Source organism: Somniosus microcephalus, chromosome 29, assembly GCF_052327205.1.
Source record: "Somniosus microcephalus isolate GS21.2 chromosome 29, FLI_Smic_1.0, whole genome shotgun sequence".
Taxonomy (NCBI): domain Eukaryota; kingdom Metazoa; phylum Chordata; class Chondrichthyes; order Squaliformes; family Somniosidae; genus Somniosus; species Somniosus microcephalus.
In genome coordinates, this window is record NC_141015.1 from 12,831,740 (window position 1) to 12,852,703 (window position 20,964).

Sequence of the window (20,964 nt, forward strand, 5' to 3'; positions counted from 1 at the left end):
AACCCACACCTGTCACAGGGGCACTAACCCACACCTATAACAGGGACATTAGCCCACACTTATCACAGGGGCATTAACACACACCTATCACAGGGACATTAACACACCTCTATCACAAGGACATTAACACACACCTATCACATGGACATTAACACACACCTTTCACAGAGACATTAAAACACACCTATCACAGGGACATTAACACACATCTTTCACAGGGGCATTAACACACACCTATCACAGGGGCATTAACCCACACCTATCAGAGGGGCATTAACCCACACCTATCACAGGGGCATTAACACACACCTATCACAGGGTCATTAACCCACACCTATCACAAAGACATTAACACACACCTATCACAGGGACATTAACACACCCCTATCTTGGAGCCATAATCTAGCCTGACCATGCTAATGCAGCACCGAGGGAGTGCTGCCTTGTCGGATGTGCCGTCTTTCAGATGAGATTTTAAAACTGTTTGGCTGTTTAAGTGGACCTAAAAGATCCCATGGCACTTTGGAAGGAGAGCAAAGGGGTTCTCTTGGCGAACTGGACAACATTCCTTTCTCAACTAACACCACCAGAAACAGATTACATGGCCATTTGTCTCAAGAACTGTTTGTAGGATCTTTTCTGCTAATGAATGTTAAAAGTATGTCATTAGCTGTGAAGCACTTTGGGATCTCCTGAGGATGTGACAAAATTCTATATAAATGCATTTCCTTGATTAAGGTAAGCTAATACTCTCCAGTACAGTGTTTCAGATCTTGGGACAAAAAGCATAGGCTCTTCAAGCCTCTGTACCATCTCTTGCTGATCCTTTCCTCTCAAACCCTTTCCTGTTTTCTTAACGTCTGTGGTTCTAAGTCCGACTCTCAGATCCCAAAGCTTTCTCTGTTTTCCACCCCAAATAAATGAGACTCTCGGCTCTTTCTCTCACTTACCCAAGTCCAAGTTCCCACTGTGTTGTCTCTCTTGCTTGTATACTGCGCGCTCTCCCTCTTGTCACAAGTGCCAGTCCCTTTGCAGTATCTCTCTCTCTCTGTCTCCCTCTCAGTCCTCCTCAGTCCCTGAGGCCTCTTTCTCTCCCACTATGTCTGACTCCTGTAGTTAACAGGAAGTTTTTTGGCGAATCCCCATTTTGAGCCCTGAAGTGTGGGATTCCCGACAGCTCTGAACCTCGCCAGGGTCAGCGAGGCAGGCTGTCGGTCTGCGGGGGTCGGAGGGGCCAAGATGTCCGGTGTTCAGGTGAGTGATGGGCGCATGTGTGCAGAGGTAAGTGTGTGAGGTGTGTGTAAAGTGTTTTAATAAGTTTTACTTACCTTTACTTCTTCCTGCAGGCTTCCTCCCTTCAGGCCTTGGGAGTCCCTCAGCTCACCGGCACAGAAAGCAGAATGGCCGCTGAACTGTCAAAAGCTGCAACCTTCTGCTTTCTGCTCAGGAGATCTCTCTAACTGAGCCTGTGTCCCAGGACTCAACTTAGAGGACAGATTGTCAGTGTTTGACAGATTCACAGAGCTATCAAACAATGGCATTACATCTGTCAAAAACGCTTGACAGATGAAACATCACTCGCTGACATCACCTGTAACCAACTTTCCCTTAATTGGCCTGCTAAGCCCGTTGAGCGGGCTTAACAAGGTCAATCAAGAGAAAATAGCGTAGGTTGGCTACAAGACGTTAGAGGCAAGACTGAAACCCAACAAGTGGGAGTCCCACCTCCAAAAGCTCCCCATTGACAAAATCCAGCCCAACGTTTCAGGTCTGACGAAGGGTCCTCGACGTGAAACGTTAACTCTGTTTCTCTCTCTACAGATGCTGCCTGACCTGCTCAGTATTTCCAGCATTTTCTGTTTGTAATTCACTGTCACTTTGTTGGGCTTTATTGCTTTTACAGAATCAAAAACGTTCACAGCACAGAAGGAGCCCACTATGCCAGTGCTGGCTCTCTGAAAGAGCTATCCACTTAGTCATTCCCCTGCTCTTTTCAACTATGTACCCATTTCCTTTTATAAGCTGATTCTGGCGGGTAATTCCAATGTGCCAAACACCTCTGCATAAGAGAAAGTTTCACCAACCTCTCCCTTTGTTCTTAAAAATTATGCCCTCTAGTCACTGATTAACTGATTGGTGGAAATCAGTTTTCTCAATTTACTTTATCAAAACTCCTCTATCAGACCTTTGCTGTTCTTTTGAAAAAAGAGCCCCAGTTTCTCTAGTCACAGCTCATAACAAAAGCCTCTTATCCTGGTAGCTTCTTCCGAGGCCCCGTCTGCCCTCTCAGGTGGACCGAAAAGATCCCATGGCACTATTTCGAAGTAAAGCAAGGGAGTTCGCCCCACTATCATGACCAATATTTATCCCTCAACCAACACCTAAAACAGATGATCTGATCATTTATTTCATTACTGGAGCTTGCTGAGTGCAAATTGGCTGCTGCGTTTCCTACATTACAAAAGTGACTGACATGAATCTGTCATTCATGAAAGAAAGACTTATGAAATATTACTGAGCGGCCTGTGGGTGGTGCTGTCCAGGGAGTGTATAAATGCTCGGGCACGGGCCCAGCTTGCGCAGGACATTCTTAACAGGAACTCGTGAAGGACACAACTAGACCTCCATTGTAAAACAGTTGATTAAAGCTTTGTTTAACGCTTAGACCAAGTGCTTAGTGGTTTTCTTACATCAGTGACTACACTTCAAAAAGTACTTAATTGGCTGTAAAGTGCTTTGGGACGTCCTGAGGTTGTATAAGGCGCTATAGAAATGCAAGTCTTTCTTTCTTCTGGAACTCTATAAATACCAAAGCCCAGGAATTTGCATGTGCTATTTGCTATTCAGAGATGGGGATCGAATTTCTTGAATGGACCCGCACGAAAACCAGTATAACCTGGGTGTGGAGGTCAATCAGGCAGGAAGCCTGGCTCCTTGCCTCCCAATGGCATTGCTGGGACTTTTCCATCGGGTGTGAGATTGGGCATATAACGCATTCACCATATACAGGTAGCAAATGTCAGGATGACGTCATGTGATGCATTCCCCGCCTGTTGCGTCCTAGCAACGCAGGGTGCAACGGATGCCTGTACATTGCACCCAGCGTTGCTATGGGCTGGGGGGAAAGGGAATTTTGAACTGAAATGGCTGGTTTGCCCAATCCAACCAATTGCAGAGGAATCAATCGAATTAGGCAAAATAAATTTTAAATGTGTTTTAGCTTGTTTGGACCCTTCCATCAGTTCTGCCATTAATACTGCCCTGTGGCAAATGCTGGCAGCAGATTCGCTCCCCCTCCGGCTGAGGCAGGTACCTCCCCGGCACCATACTCTCTGGAGTTTAGAAGAATGAGAGGTGATCTCATTGAAACATAAGGTTCTGAGAGGGCTTGACTGGGTAGATGCTGAGAGGTTGTTTCCCCTGGCTGGAGCAAGTAGAACTAGGGACCATAGTCTCAGGATAAGGAATCGGTCATTTAGACTGAGATGAGGAGAAATTTCTTCACCGAGAGGGTTGTGAATCTTTGGAATTCTCTACCCTAGAGGGTTGTGGGTGCTCAGTCGTTGAGTATATTCAAGACTGAGATCGGTAGATTTTTGGATACTAAGCGAATCAAGGGTTATGGGGATCGGGCAGGAAAGTGGAGTTGAGGTCGAAGATCAATCATGATCTTATTGAATGGCGGAGCAGGCGCGAGGGGCTTCTATTTCTTATGTTCTTACTATAAATGGCCTTGGCATCTGCCCTCAATACGTAAATGACTCTGACCCCGGCACCAGCTGGGATCAGAGCCGCAGACAAGGGGCAAGCCGAGGATCTGTCGCCACTGAGGCAGGAAGGAAGTCGAGGGCTGAGGACTCTGTTGGTTGCATTCAACGTTCCCTATACTCTGCTGGTCCCCCCGCAGCCAGAGACCGGCTTTCTCGATGGTAAGTTTCGTGCATGCGCAAAACTGCGAATTGTCCGCGCGGCCCCTTAAAGGGGTTGTGCACCCAAAAATAAATAAGAGGGAACATTGGTTACATTTAGAAACTTCCCCTAATCCCTCAATATGTAAAGCTTTTTTCCTCCTGTAATTGGTTCCCATGGGAAACAAACAAGCTTTGGATCACATGGATAAAAAAAAACGACAGCGAAGATCAATGTCAAAGGCTACGGAAGGCTGAGAGGGCCTCAGCACCCACTCTTAACAAGTTCCACTTCCACCACTGATTGTACTGAAGAGCCCACAGCATGATGAGTGCAACCCAGATGGCAGTGGCAACTGGGGGCCTGTAAACCTCACTGAACTGCTTCCCACAGAAATTCATTGACAACAGAACATAAATGCCCCTCTTCACGCAGCTCGCACCCTACTTACACCCAGCTTACTCCCAGCTCACACCCAGCTCAGTTCTCCACGCCCCTGGCAGAGCTGAACTCTGGCATCGATGATTCTCACAAGTTCCCCACGGCATAGTAGGGTGCCGAGCATCACCGGCCAGCTTCAGGAAGCGTGAGATTAATGGTCTCCACAGGGTACCCATGCAAAAGACTGGAAGGACCACAGCGGTGACTCACACTGTTACAGGAGCACAGAGCTCTTTCCACCCACACCAATCACAATAGTTACAACAGCATTTACAATGCCTTAACCTTTAGGCTTATGTGTAATCCCCAAATTAAATAGTTTAACTCCTCCATAATGATATAACCTCTGACACTTAACTCCAATATTTCTGCACCAAATCCACTTTTGTCAACTCTAAAGTAATGTCTTAATAGGGCCTTAATTGACAAGATCTAGCACGGTCGTTACATTCTTAAGAGGCTCCCTGCAGATTATATGGCTGCACATGGTGAGCCATGGGACTCTCAGTGAGAATTCTGCCAGTTTATAGCTGGCGAATCTTCTTAGGTCACTTACAGTAGACTCGCCGTAGCCTCTCATGATCGCAAAGATGAAGAAAGGTCCATTCTAGGCCAACCTTCCACAGGAACCTATGGGTTTCTCGATCACAATCTCTCACTACCTCTTGAATGATTCCAGAATGTTAGCCCCCACGACCCTACCCAGAAGGTCATTCCATGCACTGATCATTCTTTGTGTGAAGTGCTTCCTGCCATTAATCTTGCCCTTTCCCAGATTGTGCCAATGTTCCCTTGAGCTGCAGCTGCTGTTGAACCCAAAATATTGCTCAGCGTTATTCTTTTCTATTTCACCTGATGCCTCGTATACCACTCTAAGCCCCCTTCTTGTTCGTCTCATTTCAAGGCTGAAGTCTGGCCTTTCCGTATAACGTTAACCTCTGCCTTATGGCACTTCTCTGCACAACTTCCAATTCTCTTGTGCCCCTGTGACACTGTCAAATTCTGTAAGGATGTCCCAATATCTTGGACAGTTTCCTCTCCCTCTTCATCTGACTCTTATAAGCACCCTTTGAAATTTATCCTCTCTGTCACCCCATCTCTGCAAACCCTCTTAGTTACTCTGCTCTTTGTCTGATTTTCTCTCCTCTCTGCTCTAACTCTTTCTTTTCCAGGATCTCAAACCTGTAGAACTTCTTCTCCCACCCCATCCCCAACAACCCCCTTTCTTCCCAATCAGTCTTTTCCTCCTCCCAGGATTTTAAACCCCAAGATTGGCTTCTCCTAATCAGCACTTACTGGCCTCACCAACTTACCCACTGTTCCCAACCTCGGTGGTTGGTCTACAAAATGGACTTTATCTTTTCAACTTGGTTTCCCAATAATACAGTAACAATTCTCCGTGTGTGACTTGGCAGCTGTCTCAAATATATCCAATGTGCACTCAGAGCTCCAGGCTTGGAGTACACCATGTGGCTATTAACATTCCAGGTCCTGCACATGATCCAACACAATGTTCATGACATTATTTGGTCCATGCCTCTGAAAGGTATTAGATTTTTCAGCCAACCTGATTTTAAACTTACCAGAGTTCACTTTGCCTTCTAAGGGTTAGTGTTTGATACTAGCTTTACTACAAAGGGATGAATTTCACTAAAAGCGGCAGTGTTATCAAACCGGGGAGGAGGAGAGTAAGTACTAATGGCAATGGCTAAAAACAACTTAACCTGTTATTAGTGTTAACGTCACTCTCTATCCTGACAGAGAACACCTATAAACTAACGTACAGTTTTCCACCATAATGTACAAGATTGGATTGCCAACTAACTCTATGGAATAGGAAAGAAATGCTGGGTCTTTTAAAAGGAGACCATTTTAGTGAAAAACTACTGGCCTGGATTTTGCGGTGGTAATGACGGCAAAACTGTCAGCGGTCACCATCATTACTCTGAAACTGACCAAATTCAAGATTTAGCGCATGTGCAGATAAATGCGGAAATCCTGAAGTGACGGTCAGCCAATCCCTAGTACGATAGCAAAATACTGCAGATGCTGGAAATCTGAAATAACATAGGAAAATGCTGGAAAAACTCAGCAGGCCAGGCAACATCCGTGGAGAGAGAAATAGAGTCAACATTTCAGGCCTAAACCCTTTGTCAAGACATTCCCTGCTCCACCATAGGTTGTGCTGTGGAACTCCCCAGAGCCGACAATCAGTTGAACTGATGAAAACTTCCCCTTTTACAATGGAATATCGCTGTTAACAAAACTCCCTGAAACATTAAGCCTTGTTGAAAGAGGTTGCAACTGGGTTTTTAGTGGCGTATTGACTGCTGAACAACTGCTCTGGCCCTGAAAGACTAATTTTATATTTGTGGAATGTCAAATTTTTCCATTAATATGATTAAGAATTACATGATCTGGATCACATGCAGGACCTGGAAAGTTAAAGTGCTTCGCAGCCAATGATTTACTTTTGAAGTGCAGTCACTGTTATGAAGGCAAAACACGGCAGCCAATTTACATGCAGTGAGGCCGAACAAACAGTAATAAGGAGAATGTTCAGTTAATCTGTTTTGGTGTCGTTGATTGAGGGATGAATGTTCGCCAGGACATCAGAGAGCTCCTTGCTTTTCTTTGGATAGTGCCATGGGATCTTGCACATCCATCTGACCAGGCAAACAGATCCTTAGTTCAACATCTCATCCAAAAAACAGCACTGGGCTAGACTATGCACTATAACAACAGAAAATGCTGGAAAAACTCAGCAGGCCAGGCAACATCCGTGGAGAGAAAATAAGAGTTGATGTTTCGGGTCGAAACCCTTTTTGAAAAAGGGTTTCAACCCGAAACGTCAACTCTAATTTCTCTCCACGGATGTTGCCTGGCCTGCTGAGTTTTTCCAGCATTTTCTGTTGTTATTTCGGATTTCCAGCATCTGCAGTATTTTGCTATCGTATATAGACTATGCGCTCAAGTCCTGAGGAGGGACTTGAATCCACATCCTACTGAGGGTTGCTACCAACTGAACCAAGTTGTTAACTTTTGAAAAAGTAATCGGCACACACTCCCTCCCCTTTCAGAGGCCCCAGTACTTCTAGAAGTAGAGCATTGACACCAAGTCAGAGTGTCAGTAGTCCTCGCTGTTTGACACTGGCGTGCCATACGATAGGCCGATTGGCTCTAACTGTGGAGCACTAGCGTCTCATTGAAGAACCTCTTAATACCAGTCGTGGTGTACTGGACCCCCATTGAACCGTGCTAGAATTGCATAGAATTACAAAGAATTTACAGCACAGAAACAGGCCATTTGGCTCAACTGGTCCATGTTGGTGTTTATATTCCACATGAGCCTCACAGGAACAGGAGTAGGCTATTCAGCCCCTCGAGCCTATTGCACCGTTCAATTAGATCATGGCTGATCTGTAATCTAAATTCCATTTACCCACTTTGGTTCCGTAATCTTTAATATCCTTGCCTAACAAAAATCTAAAATCCTCCCACCCTACCTCATGTAACCCTATCAGCATATCCTTCTATTCCTTCTTCCCTCAGGTACTTATCTAGCCTCCCTGAGAGCTCTAACTGTACAGCATTTAGACAGCCTGATAGTTCTTGCAAAGCAACGTTGTAGGAGAACAAAATTGAAGATCCCTTGTTGAGTAAATTGAAAATTGTTTCCCTATTTCATATGTGTTGTATTCAACTTATGTAGAGCATATCAAACTGCCAATTACGTTGCAAATTCAAGAGAGTTCTAGGTGCTTTTTGTAACAGTAATACAGTTCATGAGTCCTTCATTTATAATAGATTATGCAAATCTCTACGACATAAAATCAACAAGATCAATAACTTCAGTCGTTTTAATTGACAATGAAAACATTTTTAGAAGAGCGTAATCTTCAGCACCTCCGGCAATAATGGTGCTATTAATCCAGATCTCAAAACACACTTGGGAGGTCACGATTATTGAGTGGCTCAGGCCACAAACACACCAAGGGATCAACATTCCATCTGAGATTCATTTCCAGCTTTGGAGACGAAGGGCTGTCTAGGAGGACTTGAAACTGCCACGAACACCAGCCCACTAACTTTATTTTTATTTAAAATGTCCCCATATAATGCTCAATGAGGTAGAACACCAGCTGGGTCAAAGCACAATGATTGAGGGAAAGTAGATGGAACCAGTCAACACTTCAACACTGGTCTAACAGGTCCCAACGTGGGCATTGTGGCACCGGTTCAGTAAAAAATGAATCACTTAAATAAGTGCCGTACCATCCTGAGGGGTCAATAGTCAAGGCCCAAAACCACCGGCACACCGTGGCTGCAGTGTGTACCATCTACAAGATGCACTGCAGCAACTCACCAAGGCTTCTTCAGCTGCACCTCCCAAACCCGCGACCTCTACCACCTAGAAGGACAAGGGCAGCAGTTGCATGGGAACATCACCACCTCCAATTTCCCTGCAAGTCACACAACATCCTGTCTTGGAAATATATCACCGTTCCTTCCTCGTCGCTGGGTCAAAATCCTGGAACTCCCTCCCTAATAGCACTACACGAACTGCAGAAGTTCAAGAAGAAGGCCCACCACCGCCTTCTCAAGGGCAACCAGTTAGGTGCAGTAAATGCTGTACTTTCCAGTGATGCCCAAATCCCGAGAACGAATAAAAAAAGTATATTGATAAAATAGAGAAGGCAACTGTGATAGAGAGAGGTTGGAGCTGGAGGTTGGAAGATTGCCTGTTGGATGCAGTGCTTTTCCTGTCTCTTGTCCAGGAGTGTTGCTGGTGCTGTTAGGGATATAATTCTGTCCATCCAAAGTGATTTATTTCTTCCTTCACTCCAGTTTGCAGGATTAACTCCTCATGGACTTGTGCTTGTAATCCTGTGACATCTCCTGCCTCAGCCAATGTTGTGTTAGGACTGAATGCAGATCCAAATTAAAGAGCCAAACAATCTGAGCAGACGTTCAGCTTTATCACCCTCCCCACACCACCCAGTTCATGTTGCTTGCGTACCATCTACTAAAATAACCTTTCTGTCTCTGGCTGACTGGCACAGGATGAAGTGGTTTCTGGTAGGTAGGAGATTGTGGGTAGGGTGAGTAGCCATTTGTTTTCCATTTTAAATTGACAAACGTTGACTGGCTCCTCCAATCCTGTGAGGTGGGACATGGGTGAACGCCACCAATCAACAGAGAGCGAGGCAGAGTAGAGCGGAAAAGGGATGAATTAATGGAGCCTCTGGGAAAGGACTTAGTGAACCAGGCTCCAGAACACAGTTAGAGACAGGATAGACAGAGAGTGAACCAGGCCCTGGGACACAGTTAGAGACAGGATAGACAGAGAGTGAACCAGGCCCTGGGACACAGTTAGAGACAGGATAGACAGAGAGTGAACCAGGCCCTGGGACACAGTTAGAGACAGGATAGACAGAGAGTGAACCAGGCCCTGGGACACAGTTAGAGACAGGATAGACAGAGAGTGAACCAGGCCCTGGGATAGAGAGACAGGCCAGTGAGGGTTGGCACTGTGCGCAATACAGGATTGCCAGTTCTGACATAAATAATGCTGCCTGTCATTAAGTCTGGTCCCCATGTTGCAGAGTATACTGTTCATTCATAAATACAAAGGGTGACTGCCAAGTTGGAGTGGCTGATGCCATCTGCGCTACAAGTAATCAAGCCAAGGCGCTGAGCCACAAGAAAAATATTGCCGAGTGTGAAGTTTGGGACTGGGGTTTGTGCGATTGCTGATGGGCTAGAACTGATGGCGAATGATGTGCTCAATTGTTTCCTTGCCTCTGTGGCTGAAGCTTGAGCCTGCTAGTCACTGAATCACTAAATCCTGTTAAGGTAACTGCAAGGGAAGGAGAGCTGTGGGCTGAAAACAGAGGGCCTTACTGTGGTATATGGTGAGACGCTGTAAAGGTAGATTATGATGCAGCACCTCATGAAATCAAGAGGGCCGTTAGGAAAATGAAGCAGGATCAGTGGGTTGCATTCACCTGCAAATACACAGAAATTATCCCCAGTTGGTTTGCCGTTGTCAGTTGTGATCATAAAGGTTCCTGTACGCCAATGCCAGTGAGTGACAAGTCTAGTGAAGGCATCCTCAGTGTTTGGAGAGAGCACCATTCTGTTGGTGTTTGACCCCAACAGGCTGTAGCAAAAACTCATCTGCATGGGTGTTAGAAAAATTGGAGGCATCTGCTGCACAGACTGGCCTAGAAAGTCGGTGGGCTGTGCCACCGGTTAGCACCCAAAGAGGGCACTTAGTGGCTTTAGCGCCACTGGCCACGCCCCCCGCGAAATTTAGCGGGGCGCTAATGGCAGCGTTAGCCTGTAGCACTGCGCCGCCACCGATGGCGTCATCGGTGTGTGCAGCGCCCCGCTACCGCCCCGATCGCGATATTGGGTCGCGCCCCCCCTCTGTAACGCCGGTCGCAATCTGTGGCAGTAGTGGCGCTAATTAAAGGGGCGGTGCGGGGCGGCCATTTTTTTTGCTGGACGCCTGCCAGCACCTCCTCGTGCCGCCGGCCCCGGCCTCCTGAGCCCCCCCCCCCGGGCAGTGCCGGCTGTGTCCCAAGAGCCCGGCACCGAGGATCGTGCTGGTGCAGGCCCCTCCCCTTTAAGAAGGGGAGGAAGGCCTGCAGTACCGCAGCGCGCCGTGCCGCAGCGTGTGGCACTGCAGCACGTTGCGCTGCGATATTCAGTCTCAGCGCCCCAAGAGGGACGCGGGGCGCCACGAGCAGCGCCCCGCTTCCGTTTGGGGCGCTGAAACTGAATATCGCGCTGGCGCAAGCAGCTCCATCCGGAGCGGAAATTTCGGCGCCCCCAAATTTCTAGGCCAGAAGGCCTTAAAGAACCAGTTGAGCAGGAGGAAGTGGACACCACACTGCATCACCCAGCAAACAGTAGGGTGGAAGGCATGGATGGCATTCGGGGCAGGAACGGCGATGATCTTGGGGAACAGGACCAAAATCCACGAACTCACCTCGGTCTGCCCTTCTGAGGTTGGTGAATAGGATTCGGTTTGAGTTACGCATATGCTCAGTATTTCAAAGCAAAGCTGCGGTTTTCATCTACAAGAGCAGGGTTCACAGCGAGTCCCAAAACTACCGAGCAATCTCACTGTTACCAGTGGTTCTTTAAGTGGTTCACCGGATTGAGACTGCACACGTATCGCATGCTCTGGAGATCTGTGGAGCAGTCAGAAAGGAACAGGCTGGAGTCTATTCTCATGAACAATGTGTAGGAAGTTTTTGGCTTTATATAAGATTTCAGAACATTGGAAAGCTATGGGGAAAGCGACTTACAATATTTTAATTTTTATTAGTTTTTGTAAAACATTTAGCTTGGCACCTTACGCAGCCCGTAGGAGAAAGTTGGAAGCTGGGGGGAATAGATGGCCAAATCTGGGATGTGTACTCTAGCTCCAAGATCCATGTAAGGATAGATGAAAGACTCATTGAGCTTATCTCTCCCACTGTCATCCATCCAATTCAATGTCTTCATCAATCAGGTGGCAGATGCATCATGAGGGACAGAGTAGGAGTGTCTTTTCCAGATGTTTTTGAAAGTATTACAGCGCCTCTTGTCACAGATGATGTTGTGTTGTTGGCAGATTCACCTGGGGAGCTCGTGCAGATTACTCACTGTCAATGGGCTAACTTGCTGGTGGGTGTCCTCAGGTGCAAGAGGGGACCTTGAAGGTATAAGATCATCAATTCCCATTGTTGACTCATAACCATACCTGGGGGTCCTGGTGGATGCAACTTCAGCCTGGTTACAATCCTGGACTGAGATGGAGTGAAAGCTGCCTTTGTCTTTCTCATCTTAGTTCAATGACAGCAAGATCCCAGTGCAGGTTTAGTCTGTGCCATGAGACACGTGTCCAAACAATTCTCTTTCATGGTTCTGAACTCCAAGGCTTGAGACATGTCCCCAGTGCAAGACCTGGGACCAAGCGGCGGGGTGGATTCACAGCAAAAAAGGGAAGTGACTGCAGGAAGGGATAGTTCCAGCTGACAACAACCTGTCACTGAGAACCCTGGGGGAGGAGTCAGCCTCATGGCGGTCACACATCGTTATCAAATCCCCTCACATGAGGTACTGTTGGCGAACAGTAAGCCTGGTACACGGCAATAGACTGCGACATCTGGAACATCTGGGTGGCTGGCACAACACAAGCTGCAACTGATGGAACCACCGCTCCATGGGGGGTATGGTGTGTGTCCATCCTGTTACCAGGAGGATGGAGGTCATGTCTGTGGTAAACCACTGTTGTTCACTTCACTGTTGTTCACTTCACTGTTGTTCACTCTTGCCCATTGTTGTACCTGTCTGTGCATGCCTCAGCTGGCTCCGCCCCTGGCTCCACCCATATGCCCTGGTATAAAGGCGGCTGCTCTGCAGTCCCCCAGGCATTCAGGACCGGTCGACCACTAGAGGCATGCCTTCGTTCTTTAGCTAATAAAAGCCTGTTTGTTACTCACTTAACTTCCAGTCTTTCGCAGTAATTGATAGCGATGTCCTCACATGTTTTATAGTGAGTTGTGTTTGTCAGTTGTCCAGTGACCAACTGGTGACTCATTTCCTTGGGGGTAGGTAAGCGGGATCTCTTTGGAGTTGAGGTGGCGCCAAGATGAGAGGGAAGTTCGGAAACAAGTCAACTCACTGTGGAAGACGAGCAGGTCTGCAGAACTCTAGGGCATTTTCACACAAAGGGTAGTGGAAATCTTGACTTCTCTCCCTCAAAAGGCTGTGGATGTTGGGTCAATTGACATTTTCAAGGCTGCGATCGATAGATTTTTGTTAGGTAAGGGTATCAAGGGGTATGGAGCAAAGGTGGGTAAATGGAGTTGAGGTACAGATCAACCATGATCCAATTGAATGGCGGAATAAGCTCGAGGGGCTGAATGTCATACTCTGTTCTGATGTTCCTAATGATTGACCAGCCATGGTAAAATTCAGGGTACATTGATAAATGTTATGGGGTTCCTCGACTTTGCATAGATTTGGTGTACCTGGTCTGAACTGGACTTGATCACGGTGTGTTAATATCCTCAAGGCAACTAAGGGAAGGGCAATAAATACTGTCTTGCCAGTGTTGCCCACATTGCAAGAACAAATATATAAAACAGGAAAGGGGAAAAGAGTTCTATTTTATTACCAATTTTCTCAGATTTTATTTTATTTCCACTTCACATTCATTTCAAGGTGGCAGGTTAGGAGTGCTCATTCGGAAAACCATCCCTTTGGTATTATACTTGTTATCCTATGCAGTGCATCCTCAATGTTATCCTTCCAAGATTATGGAACCTGTGAATAGCATACATCCCTACAGACTACACCACTGAAAACTTAATTGTCCAATCAGTACTGTCTGAATGTGCTGTGCAAATCAGAGCGAGGTTCCACAGGTACTTTCAGCGATTTTGTTTTTGGAATGGTTGTGGATGATTGAGGAGAGGAACCTCAGTCTTGAAGTTGTTGTTTGCAAGAAAGAATGATGGAAGAAAGGAAGAATGAGAAAATAATCCAAATGTAAAAGAAAAAGTACTCAAAAAGATCAAAGCAACAGAAAGATAAAACTAAAGGAAGAATTCTTTGCTGTTTGGTCAGTGAGCACCTCATGTGAGACTAGCGTGTAAGCATGAGCATGAAGTCCAGGCACCAGACGAGAAGGACCTCAGCAACAAGGGAAGAAATAGCCCTTTCTTTTCTGTTCTAGCCTAACCTGTTAGTCAAATCATCAATCCACATACTTATAAGATAAGGAATCCCTTTGTCACATAATTGCACCATATCATTTGAGAGTTCAATCGGTCCCCCTTGCCACATAGAGTGCATTTACTGTCACAGTTTTTGATGGCTCATGTATAATTATGTGCATTTTAATAAAAACACTCTCATATTAATCTGACACTGACAGATGGGCATTACCGTGTTTAACCCTATGAGTGCCAGTTCACCTGTTGCCCTTGCACCTCTGCGGTTCAGTGATAAGGCAGGGCCTGGTTAACTTGCTAACTATTTGCCGTGCATCAGTGTTAGATCGCTGTCAGTCCGGCAGTCACTAAAGGGACACACCCCGTAACGCAGTAGGGAAAGTCACTGCAGGCTGTAGAACAAAAGCTTACAGAATAGGTGATTCCAGATTTCATTCCCCATCTGTGTTGATATCAGCCAGGACAAGGTTGAGTTGCAACAACTTAGCCTCAGTACCCCTGGGCTAAAGGAGGAGAAATATCCAATAAGAGCTCCCCTTTCTTGACTGCTATCCAGTGATTTTTGATGCAATATGTGTGTAGATGTTGAGTAAATACAGGAGCTGGCTTGGCTGTGATGCTGCACGTTAACGATGTGGATCCATGGAATCTAACCCTGCACCTTCAAGAGAGATGGGGAGAGAATTGGCTTAAAAAAAATTCTGCTTGGAGTTCTTTTAAACATTTGCATTGATAAGTGCGAAAAGCGCTTTACATCCAATAGACTACTTTTTGAAGTGTAGTCACTTTTGTAATGTGGGAAACGCAGTAGCCAATTTGCGCACAGCAAGCTCCCACAAACAGCAATGTGATAATGACCAGATAATCTGTTTTTAGTGGTGTTGGTTATAGGATAAATACATATCCGGACCCTCACCAAGACCGCCTACTTTCACCTCTGTAACATCACCCGACTCTGCCCCTGCCTCAGCTCATCTGCTGCTGAAACCCTCACCCGTTATTGCCTCTAGACTTGACTATTCCAACGCACTCCTGGCCGGCCTCCCACCTTCTACCCTCCATAAACTTGAGCTCATCCAAACCTCTGCTGCCCCGTGTCCTAACTCGCACCAAGTCCCGTTCGCCCATCACCCCCTGTGCTCGCTGGCCTACATTGGCTCCCAGTCTGGCAATGCCTCAATTTTAAAATTCTCATCCTTGTTTTCAAATCCCTCCATGGCCTCGTCTGAATTTTAAAAAACAATAATTTGTTTATCTCTTTCACAGGAGCTCGATGGATAACTGGGATCCATAACACCTCATGAGAATGACCACAAGTCTGTTCTCTGCAAACTCCAGAGCGTCGGCACAATGTTTACACCCCTTGATTTTTATGCACAATTGTCACCTCTCCTTTCCTCAGTAGCCATCCACCATGTGGGAACCTAGATGCTGTGTGCCTGCTAGCTATTCCATCATGTGTGCACTGAAACTCTGCCCAATTCTGTCCTCATCCAACATTTGCACACGTGCCCTTTCCAGCCGGCATGGTTGGTGATGGAAAGCAGGCACTCTGGCCAATGCTGCGGCCACCAATAACACTTCTACTGCCACCCTGGCTGAAATCACCTAATTCATTACGAACCAGGACCCTCCTGGTCTCTATGGCTCTGCCAACAGGTTTACCCTCTATTGTGCGTAGTGTGGTTAGGGCAATAATTACAAGTACAGATTATACCACTTGGTGGTGAATACAACAATATGCAGCGTAGTGAGTACAGTGCATGCTATTTTACATCATCTTGTGCCAAGGTGGTCAGTTTGCAACAGTTACATTCATAACAATGTACAATTTAGCTCTTGACACGATTCCTTACTAAAGACACTGAAGGGGCAGGAATGGCCTATCTTTGAGACAGGCATTCCATTATTTAACAATAACTAAAAATTGCCTAGGTTCTTGTCAAATACCCTTTACCTGAAAGATAAGAATCAACTTATATACAAAAACTCACCCACCCAACCACCTTTCAATCCATCAATACACCCAACCCACCAACTTCTCAATCCATCCACTGACCCATCCGTTCAGGCACCCATTTCCATCTGGCCAGCCATCTACGCACCTACCCGTCTACCCATTCACCAACCCGCCTATCCTTATATCTTGTCACCGTCCATCCATTCGACCAATGTAGCCTTCCGTTCATCAACCCCTCCAGCTCTCCATCCATCCTTTCACCCAACAACCATCTATCTATCCATCCACCCAACCACACCCCACCCATAGGGGATAGAGTGGGGGAATGGGACTGACTCGATTGCTCTGCAGGGAGCTGGCACGGACTCGATGGGCCAAATGGCTTCCTTCTGTCCCGTATGACTCCATGACTCTATGATTTATATTTTAACTTTGCCTACACAGATCATGTTGAAATGCATCACCAATCATGTGACCATGAGGAAAACAATCCATCCAAAACAACAAAATTTTAGGCAACATTTTATAATCATAATGGCAAATGCACCTTTAAATATTCCCCGTTACCTGACTATAAATATTTTTACCCAACACTCCTTGGTTGCTGACATTTTTATTATTAAGCTGGTGGATGAGGTAGACACCTTACCTGTCACAACTGGGTAGCTCTGGGGTCCTGAAACGTTGCTCCCGAGGTCAGGAGTGGCAGCGGCTGATAGGCTGCTTTTAACATCGTCTAATCCAGAGGCCAGGGCGGAGAGGGAATATTCATTAGCCTGAGAGAAACACAACAAAAAAGCCAGGTGTAATGAAGGGAACACTGATAGGAGTTCACTTTGGATTCCTTGCAAGTGACTTTATAACCCCCCCTCCCCCCCAAAATAGAAGAAGGTTCATTTTCGTTTTCTCACAGAAGACTGATGGAGACTGAATATTTTCTTACATTCCATCAGTGTGACATAATGGAGAATCTGGGAGTGAGACACAAACAACAGAACCTGGGAAGGAGATACAGAGAGTAGCGGAGTCCTGGGAAGGAGTTACAGGGAGCAATAGAGACCTGGGAGTGAGACACAGAAAATAACAGACACTGGGAATTAATTACAAGTAATAACAGAGAATGGAAGTAAGATATTATGTATAACTGACACTGGGAGTGAGATATTCCCCAGCTCTTCTTCAAAATAGTGCCATGAGATCTTTTATGTCCACAGCACCTCTGACAGTGCAGCACTCCCTCAGTACTGGACTTTGGGCTCAAGTTGCTGGAGTGGGACTTGAACTGTGATAAGTAAGAGATTGAGGGGTGAGTGTCGTTAATATATCAGAGAGGCAGCCTTTACTACTGCCATAGTGATGCAGGCTAGCAAGAGTGGTGCTTAGTAATGTTACAATGGGGTCTCAAAGTAGATCAATTTCCCATCTCTGATATGAGGAGTGTGCAGAGATTCCATCACATGTCCTTATAACAGGTGAAATGTTCAGCCCAAATGCACTGCTGTGTATTAAAGCAGGAAGGAACACATGAATATCACACGTGAATCTGGGTTCAAATCCAGGTCAGACTATTGGGATGAAAGTCTCCTCTGTAAGGGCTCTAAATGGATAGTCTCAATCCAGTTTCTAGTGGGCACGGGTTCATCACAGAATACTGTCCCTAAAGGTGTTGCCCTGAAATTGGGGCTGAGGCACCTTATTGGAACAGAGCAGAGTAGAGGAAGCTGCACTTTGCATCAAACCATGCCACTGCTGACCTGGCGATGCCTGATTGAGTGAATGAATACAATGGCCTGGAAATTCGTGGGGCCTCGCTCCACTGGCAGAAGTGCACTGAAGTGGAGCCCTCACCCACCCTTGTCAAAGCCAGAGACCCTTTCCCAAATTCCATGGACAGGATCCTTTGCACAGCTGGGGTGGACCTGCAAAGGGTCTACAATAGTGGCCACCACAAGCTGAGCCAATTCATTATTCCAAGGTAGATTGGAGTCCTGCATAGGCCCAAATGAACTGTAGAAATTTATTTTTTAATCCTTCTCCTCCCACTGGGACCACTCTTACATGAGAAGATAATCAATTGCCTCCGAGAGTGATTACCTTACTCCAGTAAAGATTTGGTGCCTTTACAAGGCCTCAAATAGGCTTAAGCCAGGTTTCCACTGGTGTGAGTTCTACTGAGGGCTTTCAATTGTCTCAGGGAAGCTCAGGAACTCCGTCCGATATGCCCCCTTAACATGGTAGGGGGGGGGGGGGTTTCGGGGGTGGAGAAGATCCATTCATGGCTCTGCTGAATTTCAAGGTTTGGTCGAAATGTGGATGAAACCTGGCTGAGCCAGGATCCGGCCCATTTTCTCTCCCTACTCTCCCTCTGCGTAACTGTTACTTTATGCCTGCTCCAGCCCCAGAATTTCAGGGGCCAGTGTGGTTTCCATAGGAATAGCACCACACAAATCTGTCACAACGACCTTGGTTATAAGTACAGAAAACTCAAATTAAGCAAAAGAAATGCTCAAGCGACAATGAATAACACTTGTCCATCAGTGATAGACGGAACAAAGAAAGAAGAAGGAAACGGGAAAGAAAGGAAGAGCGTGATAAATGAAAGAATAAAAGGAAGAACAACAAAAGAGGCGGTAGAACAAAAGGAGATGGAAGAGTGGAAATTAGGAAGAGATGCAGGAAGGAGGGATAAAAATGTCTGCAGTTTCGTGGCACTTTCTGTCATGACACCCGAGTGGAGCGATACCCCAAGTGGCCATGTCTTGGTAGGCCTCTCGCTGACCTTGCCTTGTCTCATTCAACAACAGCTAACCCTTGATTGTCTCCTACAACTGTTGCCCAGCTGCAGGGGATGTTCCCTTTTTAATAGCATTCAAATGCATAATAGCAATTCCCCCAACGCAGAGCCGGTTTTGAAAAGAGAAGCCACGGAGTACAGGAGTGCGGGGTGGAGACTCATTGAATTTAAAAACACGTCCGACTACATCAAGCGGCTTTCCAAACCGACAGCTACATCTCAAAGCTACCTTTACAAAGATGAAAACAAAACAACAAAAGGACCAACAAGCCAAGTGTCCTGATTAATATTACATTAGATTAAAACTGATTATTTTCCCCCCTGCTCCAGACGCATAGCTGTATTGCCTTTTTTTTCCCCTCCACATGCTCTCTTTCTCTCTCACTCGCTCTTTCAGTCTCCATCTCGGAGATTGCAAGTCATTTCCAATTCGTTGTGGTATTGATCTTTCACTGGGAATCAGTTTCCTAATTAGCTGCAAATTAGGCTTTCTACTGGGGGTGAGGCCTGTCCCCCTGATTTATCACAGGAGTAATTCAGTGCGATTGGAGGGAAATTAAAATGAACTCAATTAAGCAACTGGTTTGCTTTATGGGCTCGGATGGAGTTTCAGACTAAAAATTAATAGTCTCGTGTTGTTTAATAGTCTAATGAAAGTAAATAAAGGTTATCCATTGTAATAAGGCAGCAGTTATAAAAAGTTGTATACGGCCACAGCCCTCATTTATGATGCCGGAGATTCATAGTGACATTCGACTGTAATTTCTTTTCCATTAAGATAAACAGTCTCTGCGTGGGGCTTCACTTCACTGTATTTGTACCGCACTGGCCATTACTTTGACAGGTCAAAGGTCAACAGCGGAACTCTGCTTTTCCAAACCATTATTACAAGTCCTTCCCACAGAGTATTTTTTCGTAAGCTTTCTAATTTTACTGTACGACCCCTCCCACATAATCCAGGGGCAAAGATGCTGTCCACTGGTCATAGCCTTATGGACCCAGGTCCTAGTGTGCTGATCTTAGGCAGGATCAGAACTGTGCTACTAGCTTCAGCGCCCCCATGGTAAGGAGGAGGAATTTAGCCAGGGTCAGGGTCCCTGTTCCTGACTCCTATCCAGGGATTGCACATTGGAAAAGGGCAGGATGAGGCTTGCCCTCCATGCTCGAATACATAGCTGACATTCTCAGTTTAGGTCTGCGCATGAAGCGTGGCTATGGAGCCAAGTACCTGAGGCTTCACGGTACAAATGAAACTGTACACCAGCAAGGAGGCAATGACTTTAGCAAAGGGTAGGAGGAGAGACAATGGGCTGGATTTTCATTCAGGAGTCGGGTTGGAGGCTTTCGGGGTTGTAGTCCCGCCTCCATCGAGATGCGGCCAATCCACGCGATCTTAACTTGATTGACCTTGTTGAGCCCGCCCAGCGGGCTCAGCCAGCCAATTAAGGGCCACCCGGCAACAGGTGACGTCACGGACTGAAATTTCATCTGTCAAGACGTTTTGACAGATGAATTATCAGTGTTTCACAGCTGTTTGAAGCTGTCAAACACTGACAGTCTGACTTCTAACCTGAGTCCTTCTCCACAGACTCAGTTAGAAATCTCTCCGGCACAGAAAGCTGAAGGCTGTCACTTTTGACAGTTTGCAGCCATTCTGCTTTCTGTGCCGGTGAGATGAGGGACTCCCGGAACCTAAAGGAAGGAAGGCTGAAAAGGTAAGAAAAGGTCATTTAAACTTCTTTAATCACTTTACACACACCAAACACACTTACCCTAGCAATCATGCACACATCACTCACCTGAACACCGACATCTCGATCCCTCCCAGTCCTTCAACCCGACGGCCCGACTCCTCCAACTTGGCGTGGTTTGGAGCCGTAGGGAATCCCACAGTTCAAGCTTTAAAATAGGGATTAGGCTAAAAACTGCCTGTTAACTACCTGTTAACAGGCAGTTAATTGGCACTAATCCCCTCCCGCCTCGGGTAGGCAGGTCCCAGTGCGGGGTGGGTACCCGCCTCCTTTGAAACTGGCATGGAGGCGGGTTGGGGGCGGGATGGGGTCGGGACCCCCAATTTCGGGAATTTAACCCCCTGCACACCTCCAATCCCGACTCCACGGCACACT

The 20,964-nt window shown here is 46.4% G+C and overlaps 1 protein-coding gene across 2 annotated transcripts in view; it reads right to left on the minus strand.

The window, feature by feature from the left end:
• Window positions 1–20,964, minus strand: part of LOC147098473 (paired box protein Pax-2-like) — a 473,205-nt gene that overhangs the window by 290,366 nt on the left and 161,875 nt on the right. For both annotated transcript variants that reach the window (XM_085970221.1, XM_085970220.1), the window contains exon 7: window positions 16,694–16,820. In XM_085970221.1, the coding sequence (XP_085826347.1) occupies window positions 16,694–16,820 (127 nt within the window). The remainder of the gene's footprint in view (window positions 1–16,693; window positions 16,821–20,964) is intronic.